Below are 18,897 nucleotides of genomic sequence, written 5' to 3' on the forward strand. Positions count from 1 at the left end.
GCTATTATTATTATCATTATTATTATTACTGTTATTTGAGACAGAGCCTTGCTCTGTCACCCAGGCTGGAGTGTAATGGTGCGATCTCGGCTCACTGTAACCTCCCCTTTCCCAGTTCAAGTGATTCTCCTGCTTCAGCCTCCCGAATAGCTGGGATTACAGGTGCCTGCCACCATGCCCGGCTAATTTTTGTATTTTTGTAGAGATAGGGTTTCACCATGTTGGCCAGGCTGGTCACAAACTCCTGACCTCAAGTGATCCGCCCACCTCAGCCTCCCAAAAATGCTAGGATTACAGGCGTGAGCCACCGCGCCCAGCCGAGAGCTATTATTCCATTAATGTTCCCTTTCAATGGTTTTAAATTGAGAGGTGACCTTGGGCTGCCAACCTCCACCCGTGCCTCACACTCCCACCCCATGCTCCCTTTCCCCCTAGCCCCTGGGTGCCTCCTCCTGAGGTGGGTGAAGGGTTTGCTTACCAGGTGAGTTGGTGATGGAGGCGTGGAAGCAGCTGAAGTTGATGAGGGCATAGGAGCAGAGGAAGAAGTTGGAAATGATGGGGGCTATGGTGTTGAGCTCAGCTTCAGGAACCCAGGGAGAGAGAGGACAGCCTGTTGGGTAACTCTGCCAAGGACTGGCTTGGCACTCTCCTTCCCAGGGTGGGGGACCCCAGGCAGGCCACCAAGGCTCAGTCAGTCTCAACCTTCTCATCTGTGAAATGGGTCCATCTCATCTGTGAAATGGGTCCATCCTTTTGTGAAGTTCAAAGGGATAGTGTCTTGTAAACTGTAAACACCCAGCTTTTAAGACAGTGGGGGTCAGTGTGACAGTAGACCCCACCAGGCTATGGGATCACCAAGGGTAGTTGCTGTCATACTGTTTTGACCACAAATGACAGCAAGAAATACTTTTTTTTTTTTTTTTTTGAGACAGAGTCTTGCTCTGTTGCCCAGGCTGGAGTGCAGTGGCATGATCTCGGCTCACTGCAACCTCTGCCTCCCGGGCTCAAGCAGTTCTCCTGCCTCAGTCTCCCTAGTAGCTTGGATTACAGGTGTGCACCAACATGCCCAGCTAATTTTTGTATTTTTAGTAGAAACGGTTTCACCATGTTGGCCAGGCTGGTCTCAAACTCCTGACCTCAAATGATCTGCCTGCCTCAGCCTCCTAAAGTGCTGGGATTACAGGTGTGAGCCATTGCGCCGGGCCAGAAATACATTTTGCAATGTGACCCAGGACAGCTAAGGCCGTAGCACAGCTCCACCCCAGTGGTACCCCAGTGTTCACCCACCCAAGAACTGCTTCCTCTTCCCCGTCTCCCTGTTACCCTCTCCTGCCACTGCCCCCAGCACCCCAGATAAACTTTCACATATGAATCCTTGTCTCGGGGCCTGCTTCTGGTGATCGCAAAACACAGCGTGCACCAATGTGCCAGGTCCTCTGTCCATGATTTCATGTAATCACCTAAGAACCCTGCCCGGATCCTCAGTCTGAAGTCAAGTCAGACCCACCCAGATGAAAGGACATCGAATCTGAATCAGGGTACATTGCAGGGAAATGTGTTTCTGGGCCCCGGTGAGCAGGAAGCAGAGACAAGGCCAGAGAATATCAAGTCTGACCAGACTTTTCCATCCCTGCCACCTCTTCATGTGGTTCAGGACCCAGTAGCACCCGGTGTCTGGAAAGCTTCCCTTGGGTAATAGTGACTAGGCTATCAGGGCAAATCTCATGGACTGTGATGCCAGCCTGAACAGCATGGATTCACTGGTGGCAGGAGGGTGCCCATGAGCCCAGGGAGGCTGGCCAGTAGTCTACCCCCACCCCACTCCTGCATAGGAAGCAGGGGCCAGGGGACATCATGTCGCAGCATGGCCACCTCTCTCCTAGCGAGTTCTGCCTCCATAGCTAAGTAAATTAGGCAAGTACCGGGTGTGTGCACATGTGAGTGTGTGTGCATATATGAATGCATGTAGATCTTCCTGCACACATGGTGTTTTCCTGCCCATCTGAGACACACCTGTTAGGCACTATTGCTCCCATTCTGCAGATGAGAAAAATGAGGCTCAGAGAGGTGAAGTAACTTGTCTAAGGTCACACAACTGGCACATGGCAAAGCCTGGATAGGAAGTTGATCTAATGAACCGATTACCTGGGCTCTTTTCTCCTAAGATATCTGCCATCTTGAAGCCCAAGGAGTCTAGAAGCCCCAGGTCTGAGGAACTGGGTTATCTAGTTTATATACCTATGAGGATACTGACCAGCCATTGGTATCCCATCCCAAGAAGGGACCAGTCAGCTTGTCCCATGCTCCAAAGGTGTTCTGGGGGTTTGTTTAGACCCAGGGAAGTGGGATGCTAGCTGCCAGGACACGCGAATGCAGACTGGGGGAACAGGTAAGTTCTCTTCTAACAAAGCAGAAGGCTCTGCTGCCTGACATGGTTTGGGAGCCACCTGCCTGGAGGTGGGAAGGGGAAGGATCACATGGCCCCCCGACATCTCCTCCCAGGTGGGGCCTCACCCCTCAAGACAGCCTCTGAGTGCCCACAAATTGTCAGGCCCGGCGGGGCTCTGGGGCGGGGAGATGAGGAGGCAGGAGAAAAGCCCGGCCCCCATGCCCCTCATGGCAGGCCAGGGGAACAGGAGGCCGGGCCCTGTGAGCCCTGGCAGAGCCTTACCGATGATGATGAAGGCCACGGCGATGGCGTAGGCCAGCAGGTAGCCGCGCACGGGCTCCTTGTTCTTGCCGTAGCCTTTGCCGAAGAAGCCGATCAGTGGGTACAGCTGGTCCTCGCAAAGGCACTGCAGCACCAGAGGCCTCACTCACCCCCAGGCTGGAACCTGCCACCTCCCCTCCCCTGGGGCCACCTGAGCTCCAGCCCCGGCTCAGTGCCCTCTGTGACCTCCCCAACCTGGGTCCTGGTGTCTGTTTCTATTAAATAGGGATGATCACTCTCCCTCCGCCCTACTGTGAAGACAGTAAAAGGGCATGACCAGGGCGTGGATGGCTTTGGGTAGAGCTTGAATGGTGGAGTTGCGGACAGGATGCAGGTGGCACAGGTGGGAGTGTGTGGTGGGGGCTGCAGGTGTTCATCAAGTCACACCACTGGAAGGGGCTGCTTCCTTCAAGAGTTTGCTGATAGCTCCTTTTCCCTTCTGGCTAGAGACCCCGGTCTAATGACACCTTCCGCTGTTTGTAGCAGTCAGCCAGGTACCTGCCCTATTGTGCCTCTAGCCCAGGCTCCTCACCCCCCATCATCTCGACCCCTTTCTGTGGCCTCACCTGGAAGACTTTGGCAGCAGAGACAAGGCAGGCCAGGGCGGAGGAGAGGGTGGCCCCGAAGATGCCAGCTGTGATCAGGGGCGCGAAGCCTGACACCATGCTCATGGTCTGTGGGGATTTGGGGCTCAGGGACTCCATGGTGGGGGGCTGAGCCAGGAGCCCCCATCTGTGGCAACTCATTCCCTACTGCGGGCAGGGGCTGGGTCCTGAGCCTCCATCTGAGTCCAGGACTCACCCCTGGAGATCCCAGTGTCCACCCACAGGTCAGGACTGGACAGACCTGGGCTCTGAACCCCTCTCCCCTAAGCCTAGGGCTCGGCCCCCAAAACTGTCCCCCCTCCACAAACTTCCAGGCCCGCAAGGGGCCCTGCAGCCTCCACCCAGCCCCCAATGAGTCTGGTGGATCAGCCCTCCTGGCGGTAACCTGGTAATAGTTGATGAGGCCATAGCGGCAGCTGTGCTGCTGGGTGCACTCGGTGAAGTTCCAGCCATAGCCACAGGCCAGCCCCTCGCAGGCACCCCAGCCAGGGGTCACCGTGTCATTCAGGACCCCAGAGGCATCACGAACCATGCAGGAGCCTGAGAGGAGGAGGGAGAGCGTGGGGAGGTCTCCCTTCCCTCCTTACTCTGTCCTCTTCCAGCCCCACCTCTGCAGAGGGTGAGACACTGCAGATGACGGGCAGCTGTCCCTTCATCATGCAATGATAATGATGACAATGGAGGTGTGCCCGGAGCCATGCTAAGTACTTTACAACAACCTCCAAGCAGGCATTACTATTATTTTTGTTGTTGACATTTTACAGAGGCGTAGAGCTTAAGTGACCAAGATCACAACGTCCTCCTTAGATCGGAGACCTGGATCTCAAACCTTGAGTGGCTGTGAGCTGGACCAAGTCCCTTGGCCATTTGTGAACAGCTTGCCTCAAACAGGGCCACTGGGAGCAAGTGCACCTGTGAGAATCTCAGTTCAAGGCAGGTGTTAACAGCCCAGGCCTGGGCTCAAAGCCTGGCTCCACCACTCAGTGGCTGTGTGACCCTGGGCAGATCACTTAATATCTCTGAGCCCCCATTTTCTCCTTGGTGAAATAGGGAAAATGACAGTGATAGGATTGGCATGCAAAGGGCTAGGCACGTGGGAAGTCAGTTGCTGGTATTATCATCATCATCACTCCTAGATTTGTCCTGTAGGATCTTCACACTTATGAATCTGGGCCCTCAAGGGACCCAAGGAGCCTGGTCTGACCCCGCCATGCCCACCGCCATGAAGATGCTCTGATCATTGTCAAGATACCCTAGAAATAGGTTCAAGGCTTCACATCCTGAGGTCGCCATACCCTGCCAGCCCAGCTCTCCGTGTTAGAGAGTCAAACCCCACCCTCTGATCCCCGCAGTGGTGGGGGGTTTGGGACACGGCAGGGTGGAGGCCAGGTCCCTCCCCTTCCTGACTGGCTGGGGCAGCCACTTACCAATGGTGGCTGAGATGGCCAGGTAGGAAACGGTGGTCCAGAAAATGGCCATGAGGGTTCCCTTGGGGATGGCTACAGCAGGGTCCTGCAGGAGGGAGGGAGAGAAGGAGGGAAGGAAGGAGGGAGGACATTAGGCAGCCTCTGGGCCTCCTTCCAGGCCTGTCCTCCTTGTCTAAGGCTAAGGCTGGGGACAGCAACCTCTGACCTTGGCCCCTCAGAGCCCCCGCTCCAGCACAGAGAGGAAAGAGCCTCATGATTAAGGACCCCCACAGAGGGATGAACACAACTGAGATCACAGGGCGGAGGCTCCACCCAAGCCCCTGGGAGATGGAGGCAGAGAGAAGAAATTCAACAGCTCCTCGCCTGGGCCACAGAGGGCACTTGGCCAGGGCTTGCTTTGAGGGTGGTGAGGGTGGGGGTAGGGTGGTGGGCTCTGGAGTCAGCCTGCCCGGGTTCAGTTCCAGGCGCCCAGCTGGGCAGGGGGCTGTGCTCTCACACCCTGGCCCCTTATCTGTCAGGGAGGTTGGTGAAATAAATTAATCCACATTGAGATCCTAGACCAGGACTCCCCTCCCCACCAGCCCTCACGGCATGTTCAATCATTATGCACCAATTGATTTGTCTGGTTCCTCAACAATAAATAGAATACACCCCAAACTTTCTCCTACCGTTCTGAGAAATAAATCTCTGCTCATATTTTCTTGCTTTCTTTTTTTTTTATTTTTCTCGAGGCAGGGCTTTGGGTGGAATCTCCACCCCAGGGCTCTGTGGGGCCCCTGCAGGCATGGACCTGCCAGCTCTGCCCGGCAAACCTGTTTGACTCAACTGGGCCATGCACATGGGGTCCCTAGCTCCAAAGCCAACAGAACACGCCAGCCTCCCACCCTGCCTCTAGTGGATTGAATAGTGTCCCCCAAAATTCACATCCACCCAGAACCTCAGAATGTGGCCTTATTTGGAAACAGGATCTTTACAGGTGCAATTAATGAAGATGAGGTCACACCAGATTAGGGTGGGCCCCAAATGCAATGACTGATGTCCTTGCAAGGAAAGGACCCACAAATGAAAGAAGGCCACGTGAGACAGAGACAGAGACTGGAGTGACGCAGTTGCCAGCCAATGAAAGCCATTGTCAGCAGCCACCAGAAATTAGGAATATTTCTAAATTCTCTGGATTCTCCCCTGGGTTTTCAGAGGGAGCTTGGTCCTGCCGACACCTGGATCCCGGACTTTTAGCCTCCTGAACTGGGAATGAATATAGGTCTGTTTTTAAGCCCCCCAATTTGTGGTGAAAACACAAATACGCCAGCCATCAACCCCCATCCTACCTCCTGCATCTAGATCTGAGATCTCAGTCCCTGGATGTGCTGGGAAGAGGCAGGCAGAGAAGAGGTGAGCTGGGTAGAGGTGGGCTGAGATGTGGACCTGGATGTGTCACTAACTTCGAGATTGTTGCCTGGGCATTTAACAAAGTTAGGCACATCCAGGTCCACATCTCAGCCCACCTCTTCCCTGCTGTGTACACTGGGAGAAGCCCCTTAACGTCCCTGAGCCTCAGTTTCCCCATCTGTGAGATCAGAAAATAACTTGGCAGGGGATAAGTGTAATAAATGTGAGCTGTTGGGCTGGGGCAGTATTGTGCTCAGGGGCATGCCCTGAGGCCACACAGAACATATTTGTTGGATGATGAAATGGTGATGTAGTTGAGGCCTCTCTGTTTTAGAAACTGGCATTCCGGCTCCTCTACCACCTGTGTAGTCCTGGGCAGGCCCCCGAACCTCTCTGACCTTGGCTTGCTTGTCTATATCATGGTAAAAATGACAATGATGACAAGAAGCTCTTAGCTCCTGCTCTGAGCCAGGCACTATTCTAAGCACTTTACATGAATTAGCGCATGGAATCCTCCCCACCGCCCTGCAAGGTGGGGGCTGGACTCGTCTCATTTTGGAATTGGGGAAGCTGAGGCCCAGGGAGTTTCAAAGGGACTTGCCCGAAATGTCACAGTGAGGGCTCCACCAACAGTGGCTCTGCTGCTGAGGATGCTGTCCCACAGGATAGGTGGAGGCCATCCAAGAGCCCCTTAAAGCTTGAGAGCATTTAGGACAGAGTGCAGGTGCGGGCCTCACCCAGCTTCGAGACAGCTGACGCCAGCTGGCTGGTAACCTAAAAAGCTTGATGAGGCATCGAGATAAATTCCCAGGCAACGATCTAATGAGGCTCCATGGAATCCAGGCTGTCTGAGCACAGGCCCAACCACTGCGGGACCTCAGGGCAGGCAGACCAGGCCTCTGCTGGCCATTCCCCAGACAAAGGAGAGGAGCCAAACCAATATCCGGCTGTTCTCCAGTTTCCAGGCCCTGCCGAACACCGCCTGGTGCGTAGCCAGTTAAAGCCAGGCTGGCTTCGCAGTCACCTCCATGCGCAGTCCTTTTTGTTTTTTGGGTTTTTTTTTGAGACGGAGTTCTGCTCTGTCGCCCAGGCTGGAGTGCAGTGGCGCGATCTTGGCTCACTGCAACCTCCGCCTCCTGGGTTCAAGCAATCCTGCTGCCTCAGCCTCCCGAGTAGCTGGGATTACAGGAGCCCACCACTACACCTGGCTAATTTTTGTGTTTTTAGTGGAGCCTAAAACATAGTTTCATCATGTTGGCCAAGCTGGTCTCGAACTCCTGACCTCAAGTGATCCACCTGCTCTGGCCTCCCAAAGTGCTGGGATTACAGGCATGAGCCACTGTGCCTGGCTCAATGCACAGTCCTTAATTCGCTTAAGAAAATGCATCAAGGAGTGCCTTCTAAATGAGACTGGAGGTTTGGGGTAGGGGTTAGCTGTGATTTCCAGCATGGGGCTAGCTCCGCATTCATCACCCCCTCTTGCCTGCCACCTCCTTTGAGCAAAGGCTCCGCCAGCTTCTCATCTTTCAAAACCCAGCTCTGGCACCTCCTGCACCCAGAAATTCTGCTGGAACTCCTGCTAACGTTAGTTTCTCCTTCTCCCCGATGGTGCAGCACTTTGTATTACTGCTCAAACACTGCATTTCACCACAATTCAGTCAGCAAACATGTACAGAGCACCTAGTATGTGCCAGACTCTGAGCTGGGAAGGAATAGGGAGATAGAGGCAAGTCTCCGTTCTCCAGATGCCAGGGCAACAGATACGCATTTGGCCTGACATGGTTATGCTGGGGGAACCATGACTCTGATGGAAGGGCTGCGAGAGATGATAGTTGAAGGAGGTATTTGAAAGACAGACTGGGAGCAGTGGCTCACGCCTGTAATCCCAGCACTTTGGGAAGATGAATCGGGTGGATCACTTGAGGTCAGGAGATCGAGACCATCCTGATCAACATGGCAAAACCCCATCTCTACTAAAAATACAAAAAATTAGCCAGGCGTGGTGGCGGGTGCCTGTAGTCCCAGCTACTCGGGAGGCTGAGGTAGGAGAATGGCGTGAACCCGGGAGGTGGAGTTTGCAGTGAACTGAGATTGTACCACTGCACTTTAGCCTGGTCAATAGAGCAAGACTCCATCTCAAAAAAAAAAAAAAAAAAAAAATTAGCTGGGCATGGTGGCAGGTGCCTGTAGTATTAGCTACTCTGGAGGCTGTGGCATGAGAATCACTTCAACCCAGGAGGCGGAGGTTGCAGTGAGCTGAGATCGTGCCACTGCACTCCGCTCTGGATGACAGAGCGAAACTCCAGCTCAAAAAAAAAAAAAAAAAAAAGAAAGAGAAACAGAACAAAACTTTCAGGGTAAAAAAGCAAGTGTATGGAGTTGCAGGTAGAGAGTGCAGCATAGGCAAAGGTGTGGAGGAGGGACAGGGTAACATGGGCAAAGCAGTAGAGTCTTAGGGCTGGAGCAGGCTCATGGGAAGGGTGGCACTGGTCAGGGATGAGGCTGGATAGGTGGGCTGCAGCCTTGAACACCAAGCCAAGAAGCCTGCCTGCAGCAACGCAGTGGGGAGCCCTGGGAGGATGTCAGCCCAGATATGCATGAGCAAGGCTGAGCTCTTAAGGTCACAGCTGGGCCAGTCTTCCCCTAAAGCTGAGAGTTCTGGGAACTAGGGAGGAACCTAGCCATTTCGTGGTGCCCCTCAAGCCTAGAATACAGCTGGTCTTCATAAACAACCACAGAACGGAATGGAATCGGTTGGATTGGGTTGAACTGAGCTGAGTTGGACTGGACTGGATTTTAGAAGCCCTGCCTCCCAGGTCTCAGTGCCCAGTGGCAGATGCCAGTAGAGCAGGAAGCAGGATTCTGCTCATAGCCCCTGTGCGGTGCCAGGACACAGGAGGGGCGGGTATTCTGCTCACCTTGAGGTCACCGGATATGTTGGCCCCTGCCAGGATGCCTGTGGCCGAGGGGAAGAAGATGGAGAACATTCCGAAGAAGGTGCCATCTGGACCCCGCCAGTCAGGCACCAAGTTCTGGACAAAAATGTCCGCTGGAAAAGCAAGGCCTGAGTAAGGCTCACCTGGAGGGCTTGACCCCCCCTTGCTGGGACCTGATGGGCAGACAGCCCCTGACCATGGGATCGGGTAATCCCATCCTCCCAGTGTCCACACAATGGGCCAGATTCCTGGGCAGAGAGTCCCTGTCCCCAGAGCCATGGTCAGGGCCTCGATCAGCACATACCCCGGTAGCTGAAGAAGCCTTTGGAGGCCTTGTCCTCAGATGGGGGGATCAGCGTCCCCACCAAGTAGTTGGCAAAGGAGACCATGATGACAAGGAAGAACAGCACCTGGGCCTGGGTAGGCGGGGGGCGAAGGACCCCAGAGGTCAGATAGTCTGGTTCTACCTTTCTGGGAAGCCCTGCCAGAAAATGATTTGCCCAGGGCCCGTTTCTCCATTATTCACTCACTCATTCATTCAACACCCATTATGCAGCAGGATCTGTTCAAGGAGTTGGGAATATAGATGGTACAGAGTTCAAGACCACCAAAGCCTCTTGTCTTGGCTGATAAATAAGGAGGATGAATTTAAAGTAAGAAGAGGTTTGGTAGGCTGAGGTGGGAGGATCACCTGAGGTCAGGAATTTGAGACCAGCCTGGCCAACATGGGGAAACCCTGTCTCTACTAAAAATACAGGCTGGATGCAGTGGCTCAAACCTATAATCTCAGCACTTTGGGAGGCCGACGTGGGTGCATCACCTGAGGTCAGGAGTTTGAGATCAGCCTGGCCAACATGGTGAAACCCCATCTATACTAAAAACACAAAAATTAGCCAGGCGTGGTGGTGGGTGCCTATAATCCTAGCTACTCAGGAGGCTGAGGCAGGAGAACCGCTTGAGACCAGGAGGCAGAGGTTACAGTGAGCCGAGATCACACCTCTGCACCCCAGCCTAGGTGACAGAACGAGACTCCATCTCAAAAACAAATAAAGAAAGAAAGAAAGAAAGAAGAGGGAGTGTGATGGGGACTGGCTGGAGTTCATTTAGCAGGATGGCCTGGGAAGGTGTCACCAGAGAGGTGTTTAGCAGACACCTAAAGTGGGAGAACGAACAAGCCAGAGAACTGTCCGGGGAAGGGCATCCGAGGAAGAGAGAGGAGGCCACCCTCTGACAGCTGCAGGTCAGAGAATGTGGGGAGAGGACAGGCTGCAGGGGCCAGGTCCTGCCCTGCCTGTAGGGCCTGTCTGGCTGAGTCTGCCAGCAGGATCCATGGTTCAGCTGAAGGCCACACCTCCCCAGGCTCCCTCGCAGCCATGTGCGACAGCACTAGTGCAGCTTCCAGATGGTGCCACAAAAAGAAAGAGAAAAGGGAATTCCCTCCCTTTCATTTCCCCCTTCTTTGCTTTCCCTCTGACTGGAGGGCATGTGGGAATGGTGGACCAGGTAGACAAAGGCCATGCGCAGGGATGGAGGGAGCACAAGACGGAAGGAGTCTGGGTGCCCAGCCCCTGGAGCCACCATGCCCACCCTGGGCCATGTGGAACCTAGATTGTCACACAAAAGAGATACAAAGCAGCAGAGCACGGTGGCTCACACCTGTAATCCCAGCACTTTGGGAGGCCAAGGCAGGCAGATCACTTGAGGTCAGGAGTTTGCGACCAGCCTGACCAACATGGTGAAACCCCGTCTCTACAAAAAATACAAAAATTAGCTGGGTGTGGAGGCAGGTGCCTGTAATCCTAGCTACTCAGGAGGCTGAGGCAGGAGAATCGCTTGAACCTGGGAGGTGGAGGTTGCAGTGAGCCAAGATAGTACCACTGCACTCCAGCGTGGGCATTGAGCAAGATTCTGTCTCAAAAAAGAGGAGACGAGGGGAGGGGAGGGGAGGGGAGGGGAGGGGAGAAGGGAAGAGAAGAGAAAAGGCAGAGGACCAGGGAGGGCCCAGGCCTGGCGACCCCCGCTTTTCCACGTGACCACCTCCACGTCCCCCTCCTCCATGGCCTCCTCACCTTGGACTCCCACTCCATGCCGGCCAGGGAGATGGCCAGCAGCACAGTGACGGAGACCACGCCAATGATGCGGATGTCATTAATGGGGTCCACAATGGGTGCCCCATACTCCTGGGAAGGGAAAATGGGCCAGGCTGCAAGCCATCCTCTGAACTCCCCATCCCCCAGACTCTGCCCACCTAGGAGGCACCTCCTGTGGGGTGCACTCTTCTAGGACGACGTTAACTCAAGCACCACCCCTGCCATCGTGTCCACAAAGCAGCTGCTGCATGGGCCTGGACAATGTGGCCCTAAAGGCCACACACCACCCCCGCCAAAGGGGACTTCTGGGAAAGGAATGGTCTTTATTGGTGAGATTGTCACTCTCACCCACAGTGATCAGGCTGTGGTTCCTGATGGGTGAAGTCAGGCAGGGAGCAGGAGGGCCCCGCCTAGATGGGGTGGAGGAGAGTGCAGTGGGCTACCCGGATCCCTCTACCCAGGGTCCAGGCCCCGGCCTCACCTGGAGCAGGTCCCGCACAGTCTCTGCAAAGCCTACGGTGTGCATGGCCACACCCACAGCATTGGCGAAAGCGAAAATGAGGCCGATGGAGCCCCCAAGCTCTGGGCCCAGACTCCGGGAGATGAGGAAGTAGGTGCCACCTATCAGGGCAGAGTCGGGAACCATGAAACCAGAGGAGTCGGTTCGCTGGGGTGGACTCGGGGCAGGCAGAGGCCAGGAGAGGGTGGCCACGGGACCCACGGCGCAGGAGACAGCTGAGGCCATCTCGTGGTGTAGACAGCTTGCCTAGAGCCCTCTCCTGGAACCACAGGAGCAGCTGGGTGTCCCATTGGGTTGGGGAAGTTGGGAGTCCTGTTCCCAGGATTAGCAGCCCACGAGAGGAGGGCCTTGGTGGGAAGGGGGATGGCCCACCTGACTTGACCTTGCCGTTGGTGGAGATGGCCGAGATGGAGAGGCCTGTGATGGAGGTCACTGTGACTGACAGCAGGATGATGATCCAGGTCAGGACTGCAGGGAGCACCCAAAGCTTAGGCAGGGCATTTCCCGGGGAGGAGCCCCAGTTTGCCTACTCATTCACCATGCAACCTATGTTCATCTCCCTTCTCTGAGCTTCAGTTTTCTCATCTGAAAAATGGGTCTGTGTCACTTTGGGAGGCCGAGGCGGGCGGTTCACAAGGTCAGGAGTTCAAGACCAGCCTGGCCAACATGGCGAAACCCCGTCTCTACTAAAAATACAAAAATTAGCTGGGCATGGTGGCACATGCCTGTAATCCCAGCTACTTGGGAGGCTGAGGCAGAGAATTGCTTGAACCTGGGAGGCAGCAACTGCAGTGAGCCGAGACCACGCCACTACACTCCAGCCTGGGGCGACAGAGCGAGACTTCATCTCAAAAAAAAAAAAAAAATGGGTCTCTGTCTACCTCCTGCCATACTCTGAGTAGCCAGGGAGCCCTTGAGCCAGCATTTGTTGGATTGTTAGGCATGAGGGGGAAGCTACCCTCATTTAATAATAAAAAATAAAGTAGCAGTTACCACTCTGTGATCACCTCTGGGAGCCAAATCTGTGCTGTGTTTTTACCTGCATCCTGTAAATCCCGCAACAGCTCCATGAGGTATGTTCTATTATCACCCTCATTTTCCTAATGAGGAATCCAGGGCTCAGAGAGGTGAAGAAACTTGCCCAAAGTCACACAGCAGGCTACAGAGCAGCTGTAGGCTACAGAATAAAGCTTTTTTTTTTTTTTTGAGATGGAGTCTCATACTCTGCCACCCAGACTGGAGTGCAGTGGCGTGATCTCGGCTCACTGCAATCTCTGCCTCCCAGGTTCAAGCAATTCTCTGCCTCAGCCTCCCGAGTAGCTGGGATTACAGGCACCCGCCAATCAAGCCTGGCTAATTTTTTTATATTTTTAGTAGAGACAGGGTTTCACCATGTTGGCCAGGCTGGTCTTGAACTCCTGACCTCGTGATCCACCTGCCTCGGCCTCCCAAAGTTCTGGGATTGCAGCCTCCCAAAGTGTGAGCCGCTGAGCCCGGCCAGAGGGCAACTTTCTAACCTGCATGCTTCGAGGTAGAAATGAGCTCTGAGAGGTTAAGTGACTTACTGAGGGCAAATAGCCCTTAGGCCTACTGACCCTATGTCCAGTGTGCCTCTGCCACACCCCCCGACCCCTGTCACTGCAGGGGCTTGAGACGGCACCAGGGAGGAGCAGGCCTGGCCCTTTGGTCTCTGCAGCTCAAGTTTAATCTTGCAATCTCGGGGCCTGGGAAGAACAGGATTCAGGCAGGCCCTCCCTCCTCTTCCCCAGAGGGGCACTCACCGATGCCTGCCTGGGCCGTAATCCAGGGCAGCCGCAGGTAGAGGATCACGCCCCAGATGTTGAGCATGCAACGAATCTGGGAGGACAGGGGGGTCAGAGGGCACCTGGGTGGACACCCCAAGGCCAAACAACAAGTCCCTGTCGCTTGCTATGGCAGGGTATCAAGCACCTAGGCCCTAGGGACAACTGGGTCCCTTCTTCACCCACGTCAGTAGGTTCCGAGTCTGGTTCTATGGGGCAAGAGGGTGAGAGGCACCCAGAGACCAACCTATCCCTCCCACCTATTTTCCCGCCCTCCCATTGAGGCCTGACGCTGGGCTACAAGCACTGTCTCCCCTCACTGTATCCATCCCAAGCCCAGGATCCTGTGTCTGCCAGGCACGACCATGGCCCCAGTGGTCGGCAGTTGATCCAGAGCCTGGCATTTACAGGGAGCTCAGCAAATGCCAGGTGAGCCAGTGCCCCATGTACAAGCAGATATCAGAGCTCAGGGGGCTGTGACTTCAGCTTCCAAATTTAAAGCAAAACCAAAGGCCGAGACGGAGGCTGAAGCTTCCAGGTGGGAGGGGCTGGTGTAGTTGCCGGCCCCACTGAGTTGCAGGGCCGTTCCCGGCTCTGGCAACACAGCCCGGGAGGGAGATCCCAGCTCTGAATATGAGCATCTGGGGGTCTGGGAGGGCTCGTGGTTCAGATGGAGAAACAGAGGCACAGCAAGTTGGCAGCGTTAAGATCAGAACCCCAGCCTCCTGCCTCCCAGAGCAGGGCTAAAGCCTTCTACATCCCATGAGATCCCCTCTGTAAAGTCCCATAATGTCTCCAAAGCCAAATGTACTTGATTCTCTACTGTCTGGAAACTTAATCCTGCTCTACACTACAGCAAACCTTTTCCTTCCCTTCATGGAGGAGAAAAACACATTTACGGAATTGTGTGTTTAGTGCAGCCCCCTGGTGGCTTTTTAGGGAAATACAGTTTCTTCTAATTACTTCCTGGCAGGCAATAATCTATTATTGATTGATCTATTAACTCATTGAATTCATTGTACAGATGGGAAACTGAAGCCCCACCAGGGCCTGAGAGTCAGAGCTGAGCCTGGATAGAGCTCTGCCACCCCACCCCCATTTCTGGACATCAAGCAGCACCCACACCCCACTCACCATCACCCCCTTGACCCAGCCGAAGCGCACGGGCTCCTCGGGGTTCTTCTCGCTGCTGGTGCCTGTCTCGTCCTCCACCAGCCCATCAGTCATCTCGTGACTGGGCCGGCTGTCAAAGGCCAGGGCGTGCAGGTGTCTGCCTTCCTGCTGGCAGCCCAGAGACCACGAGTCAGGCAGGTAGGGGTGCTAGGGACGGCGACTCTGCATCCAGCCCACTGACCTGCACCACTGTGCCCCATACCGGGCACCCCCCGGCCCCTCAGCCCACTGGTGTTGAGCTGCTTGAGGGGCTTTTAAAATACTCCCTAGGCCAGGAGCGGTGGCTCATGCCTGTAGTCCCAGCACTTTGGGAGGCCAAGGTGGGTGGATCGCTTGAGCTCAGGAGTTCAACACCAGCCTGGGCAACAAGGTAAAACCCTGTCTCTACTAAGAAATACAAAAATTAGCTGGGCATGGTGGCATGCACCTGTAGTCCCAGCTACTCGGGAGGCTGACATAGGAGGATCTCTGGAAGCCAGGAGGTGGAGGTTGCAGTGAGCCAAGATCAGATGCCACGGGAGACTGGGAGTCCTGGGCGCTCCTGCTCATAACACCTCTTCCCCCTGGGACAGCAGTGGTCTTGGAAGTGATTAGGCAGTTGCCCAGCCTTGTAACGGGGGACAGGATTATTATCACCCTGGAGAGGTAAAAGCTTGTCCAAGGCCACATAGTTGGTCCCTGGAGGGCTGGGTCTTGAAACCAGGCCTCTACCTCTGGGGCACTGGGAGGTCTCCTGGTTTGTGCCCCAAGTGACTGATGCCCTCCTCTGGGGCTTTCTTCCTGGCACTTCATCTCAGTGTGGAGCAAAGGGCCATGTCTTGGTTTGCTCTAGGGTGGGGAAAAGTCCTGTCAATTTGTCAAGTCTTAGCTTCAGAATCAAGAACAATTCTGGGCTGGGCGTGGTGGCTCATGCCTGTAATTCCAGCGTGTTGGGAGGCCAAGGTGGGTGAATCCTTTGAGGTCAGGAGTTCGAGACCAGCCTGACCAATGTGGCAAAACCCTATCTCTACTAAAAATACAAAAATTAGCTGGGCATGGTGGTGCACACCTGTAATCCCAGCTACTCGGGAGGCTGAGGCAGGAGAATCACTTGAACCCAGCAGGTGGAGGTTCCAGTGAGCCAAAATTGCACCACTGCACTCCAGCCTGGGTGACAGAGCCGGACTCTGTCTCCAACAACAAAAAAAAAAAAAAAAAAAGAAAGAAAAAGAAAAAAGAACAATTCTGCCCAATTGTCACATGGGAAAAGGGAGGCCAGACAAGGGTCATGACAATCCAGTTTCCAGTCCTCCACTCTTCACAGTCCAGCCTCCCAGGCAGCAAGCCTGGCGAGCCCCCTGTCTGAGGTGAACCTTCCCAGGCCCGTCTTTCCCTACCTCTTTCAGGTGTGTGCAACCTGCTTGCATGCTTCTACTCACTGGAAGCTCATTACCACTCTAGGCCTCCCACTCTACCTTTGGGGTTCTAGTGATTGGCTGATAGACATTCCAACATGTGTGCAGAGTTCTGCAGCTTCACTATTTCACTGGGACCTCTCAATCCAGGAAGAAGACACTCTTCCATCCCCATGGCACAGATGACAGAACCAAGACCCAGAGAGGTTAGGTAACTGTGTCGAGGTCACACAGCAGGGAAGTGGCCAGTCTTCTGAGATAGCACTTACCTTGAGGAAGGAGTGCAGGTCGGCCAGTGTGGGCCGGACCTTCCGGGGCTCCCCAGGCTGGGTGCTGTTGGCATAGTGCTCATACGCGGGCACCACATCGATCGTGTTGTAGCCGAAGGTACGCATGCAGAAGGTGCTGCCGTGGGTCAGGTGGCTGGGGTGGCTGCTGTCACAGGCAGCTGGTGGAGATGGCTCATCACTGCTCAGCAGTGTGCTGATGGTGAAGCGCCCGCTACACAAAGTAGCGTCCCCAGGCGTCTCTGTGGAGGGCAGTTCTGCCATTGTCGCCTGGGTGTCCAGGGTCGGCAAGGACACATAGGGTGGTTTTATAGGCTGCGTCTGCACTGGGGAGGAGGCAGGGAGGTTGGCCTAAACCGCCTGTGGCTGGTGAGCAGGGTCCCCAGACAGGGCGGGAGGCAGAGCACCATTTGATTGTGGAGATAGAGGACTCGCCTTGGATCTGCAGGGCTGGGCTGGCCCAAAGCCAGCCACTCCCTGAGTCCTGGAGTGGCTCCTCTGAGTCTGGGGGCAGCAGAGATCTCCAGCCAGGACCCAAGAAGGAACAGCTGTCAGAGAGGACCCTGAGGGGTCCTATAAGGGATCCTAGAGATAGCCTGGTGGCCTAAGGACACACTATGGGTCCTACTCTATGAGAGTTCAAAAACCTCTCATATTAGTATTTGGTTTTAAAAAATTTATTTAGGGCAGGGCATGGTGGCTCATGCCTATAATCCCAGCACTTTGGGAGGCCGAGATGGGCGGATCACCTGAAGTCGGGAGTTCGAGACCAGCCTGACCAACATGGAGAAACCCCGTCTCTACTAAAAATACAAAATTAGCTGGGTGTGGTGGCGCATGACTGTAATCCCAGCTACTTGGGAGGCTGAGACAGGAGAATTGCTTGAACCCAGGAGGCAGGAGGCGGAGGTTGTGGTGAGCCGAGACTACGCCATTGCACTCCAGCCTGGGCAACAAGAGCAAAACTCTGTCTCAAAGAAAAAAAAAAAAAAAAAATTTATTTTGTATTGGGAGGCCTAGGTGGACAGATCACCTGAGGTCGGGAGTTTGAGACCAGCCTGGCCAACATGGTGAAACCACGTCTCTACTAAAAATAAAAGAAATTAGCTGGGCATAGTGGCCGGCACCTGTAATCTCAGCTACTTGGGAGGCTGAGGCAGGAGAATTGCTTGAACCAGGAGGCAGAGGTTGCAGTGAGCTGAGATTGAGCCATTGCACTCCAGCCTGGGCAACAGAGAGAGACTCTGTCTCAAAAAAATACATAAATAAAAATAAATTTTTAAATTATTATTTAGTAGTTTTGAATAGATGAATTACATAATTTTTTTTGAGATAGGGTCTTCCTCTGTCACGCAGGCTGGAATGCAGTGGCACAATCACAGCTCACTGAAGCCTCACCCACCAGAGCTCAAGAATCCTCCCTCCTCAGCCTCCCAAGTAGCTGGGGCCACAGGCACACACCATCATATTTGGCTAATTTGTTTTTACTTTTTGTAGAGATGGGGTTTCAAGTCACCCCAACCACCCCACCCTGGTTACCCAGGCTGGTCTCAAACTCCTGACTCAAGTGAGTCTCCTACCTCAGCCTTCCACCTCCCAAAGTGTTGGGATTGCAGGCGTGAGCCACTGCACCCAGCTGGTATAACATTTCAAAAGATGTACACACACACACCTAAAGTTAGTCTCTTTAGCTCCAACCTGTCTCCCAACGTCTATGTGTCCCTCCAGAGACATCTCAGTATATTTACAAGTAACTTCAAACCAGAGTTCAGCAGGTCAGAATTGGAATCCATATCCACCAATAGACTGACAAGCCCTGGGGCTTGGGACCAGCCGGTGGCCTCCAGGGCCCCTAGGCACCACCCAAAGTGTGGGTTTCCCTGGGCTCTGCCTGCAGGGCCATTGGGTTATAAAGCCTGGGGAGCCAGCGCCTTTCCTGGTTCCTGAAACCATCCCAGACAAGGCACCCCAGCTCCCATAGGAGCAGTCCCCCTACCAGTGCTGGACCAGGTCAGGACCCAATTTTGCCAGCACTCTGAGGCCACACCTTGAATGCTGGTGGCATGGGAGCCGCACTCTCGTTACCAGAGGTGCCTAAGCCATTGCAGGGAGGAAGTGGTTGAAATTTGAGCTGTCAGGGGATGCAAGAGGGGAGTCAGGGTCTTGAGAGATGAGTTAGTGGGCACACACTTGATGTGTCACCAGAAATGGAGGGCGTATTTTCCCAGCTGTTATGAGGGCTCTGAGTGTCAGCCCCTATGGTGCTGGCCTCACCTGTGGTCACCTTTCTTCTCAGAGGCCAGCATTCAATGACTGACGGATATGGGTATAAAGACCTGTCACCCTGCCCTAGCTGAGGCTTTGGGTATACACCCAAGCTTACTTCTCCCTCTGTCCAGCCCTGCTTCCTTCCCTTCTACCCACAAGTACTGACCCCAAGAGGCTCCCTGTTGAATGCCCTGCACACACTCCCCGATCTTGGAGTCTGCTACTCAGAAGTGGGGTGACCTAGTGGCTCACAAGAAAATCACTGATCTGTCACCTCTGCTGAGTTTCCCATCTTG

General features: G+C 54.4%; 1 protein-coding gene across 4 annotated transcripts in view; it reads right to left on the bottom strand.

The window, feature by feature from the left end:
- The window catches only part of SLC12A3 (solute carrier family 12 (sodium/chloride transporter), member 3), a 55,518-nt gene extending 38,902 nt beyond the window's left edge, over window positions 1-16,616 (bottom strand). For 2 of the 4 annotated variants that reach the window (XM_011971868.1, XM_011971870.1), the window contains exons 1-13: window positions 16,316-16,616; window positions 14,614-14,757; window positions 13,459-13,534; window positions 12,050-12,145; window positions 11,639-11,778; window positions 11,137-11,247; window positions 9,372-9,483; window positions 9,050-9,180; window positions 4,743-4,827; window positions 3,701-3,855; window positions 3,277-3,384; window positions 2,672-2,795; window positions 479-580 (exon numbers count right to left, since the gene is read on the bottom strand). In XM_011971868.1, the coding sequence (XP_011827258.1) occupies window positions 479-580; window positions 2,672-2,795; window positions 3,277-3,384; window positions 3,701-3,855; window positions 4,743-4,827; window positions 9,050-9,180; window positions 9,372-9,483; window positions 11,137-11,247; window positions 11,639-11,778; window positions 12,050-12,145; window positions 13,459-13,534; window positions 14,614-14,757; window positions 16,316-16,597 (1,666 nt within the window). In that variant the 5' untranslated portion in view covers window positions 16,598-16,616. Of the gene's footprint in view, window positions 1-478; window positions 581-2,671; window positions 2,796-3,276; window positions 3,385-3,700; window positions 3,856-4,742; window positions 4,828-9,049; window positions 9,181-9,371; window positions 9,484-11,136; window positions 11,248-11,638; window positions 11,779-12,049; window positions 12,146-13,458; window positions 13,535-14,613; window positions 14,761-16,315 lie in introns of all 4 variants that reach the window. The other 2 variants (XM_011971869.1, XM_011971867.1) reach the window with 1 other exon arrangement.
- Window positions 16,617-18,897: the final 2,281 nt, after the last annotated feature.

The sequence above is a fragment of the Mandrillus leucophaeus genome, unplaced genomic scaffold, assembly GCF_000951045.1.
Source record: "Mandrillus leucophaeus isolate KB7577 unplaced genomic scaffold, Mleu.le_1.0 Scaffold125, whole genome shotgun sequence".
In the NCBI taxonomy this organism is placed as follows: domain Eukaryota; kingdom Metazoa; phylum Chordata; class Mammalia; order Primates; family Cercopithecidae; genus Mandrillus; species Mandrillus leucophaeus.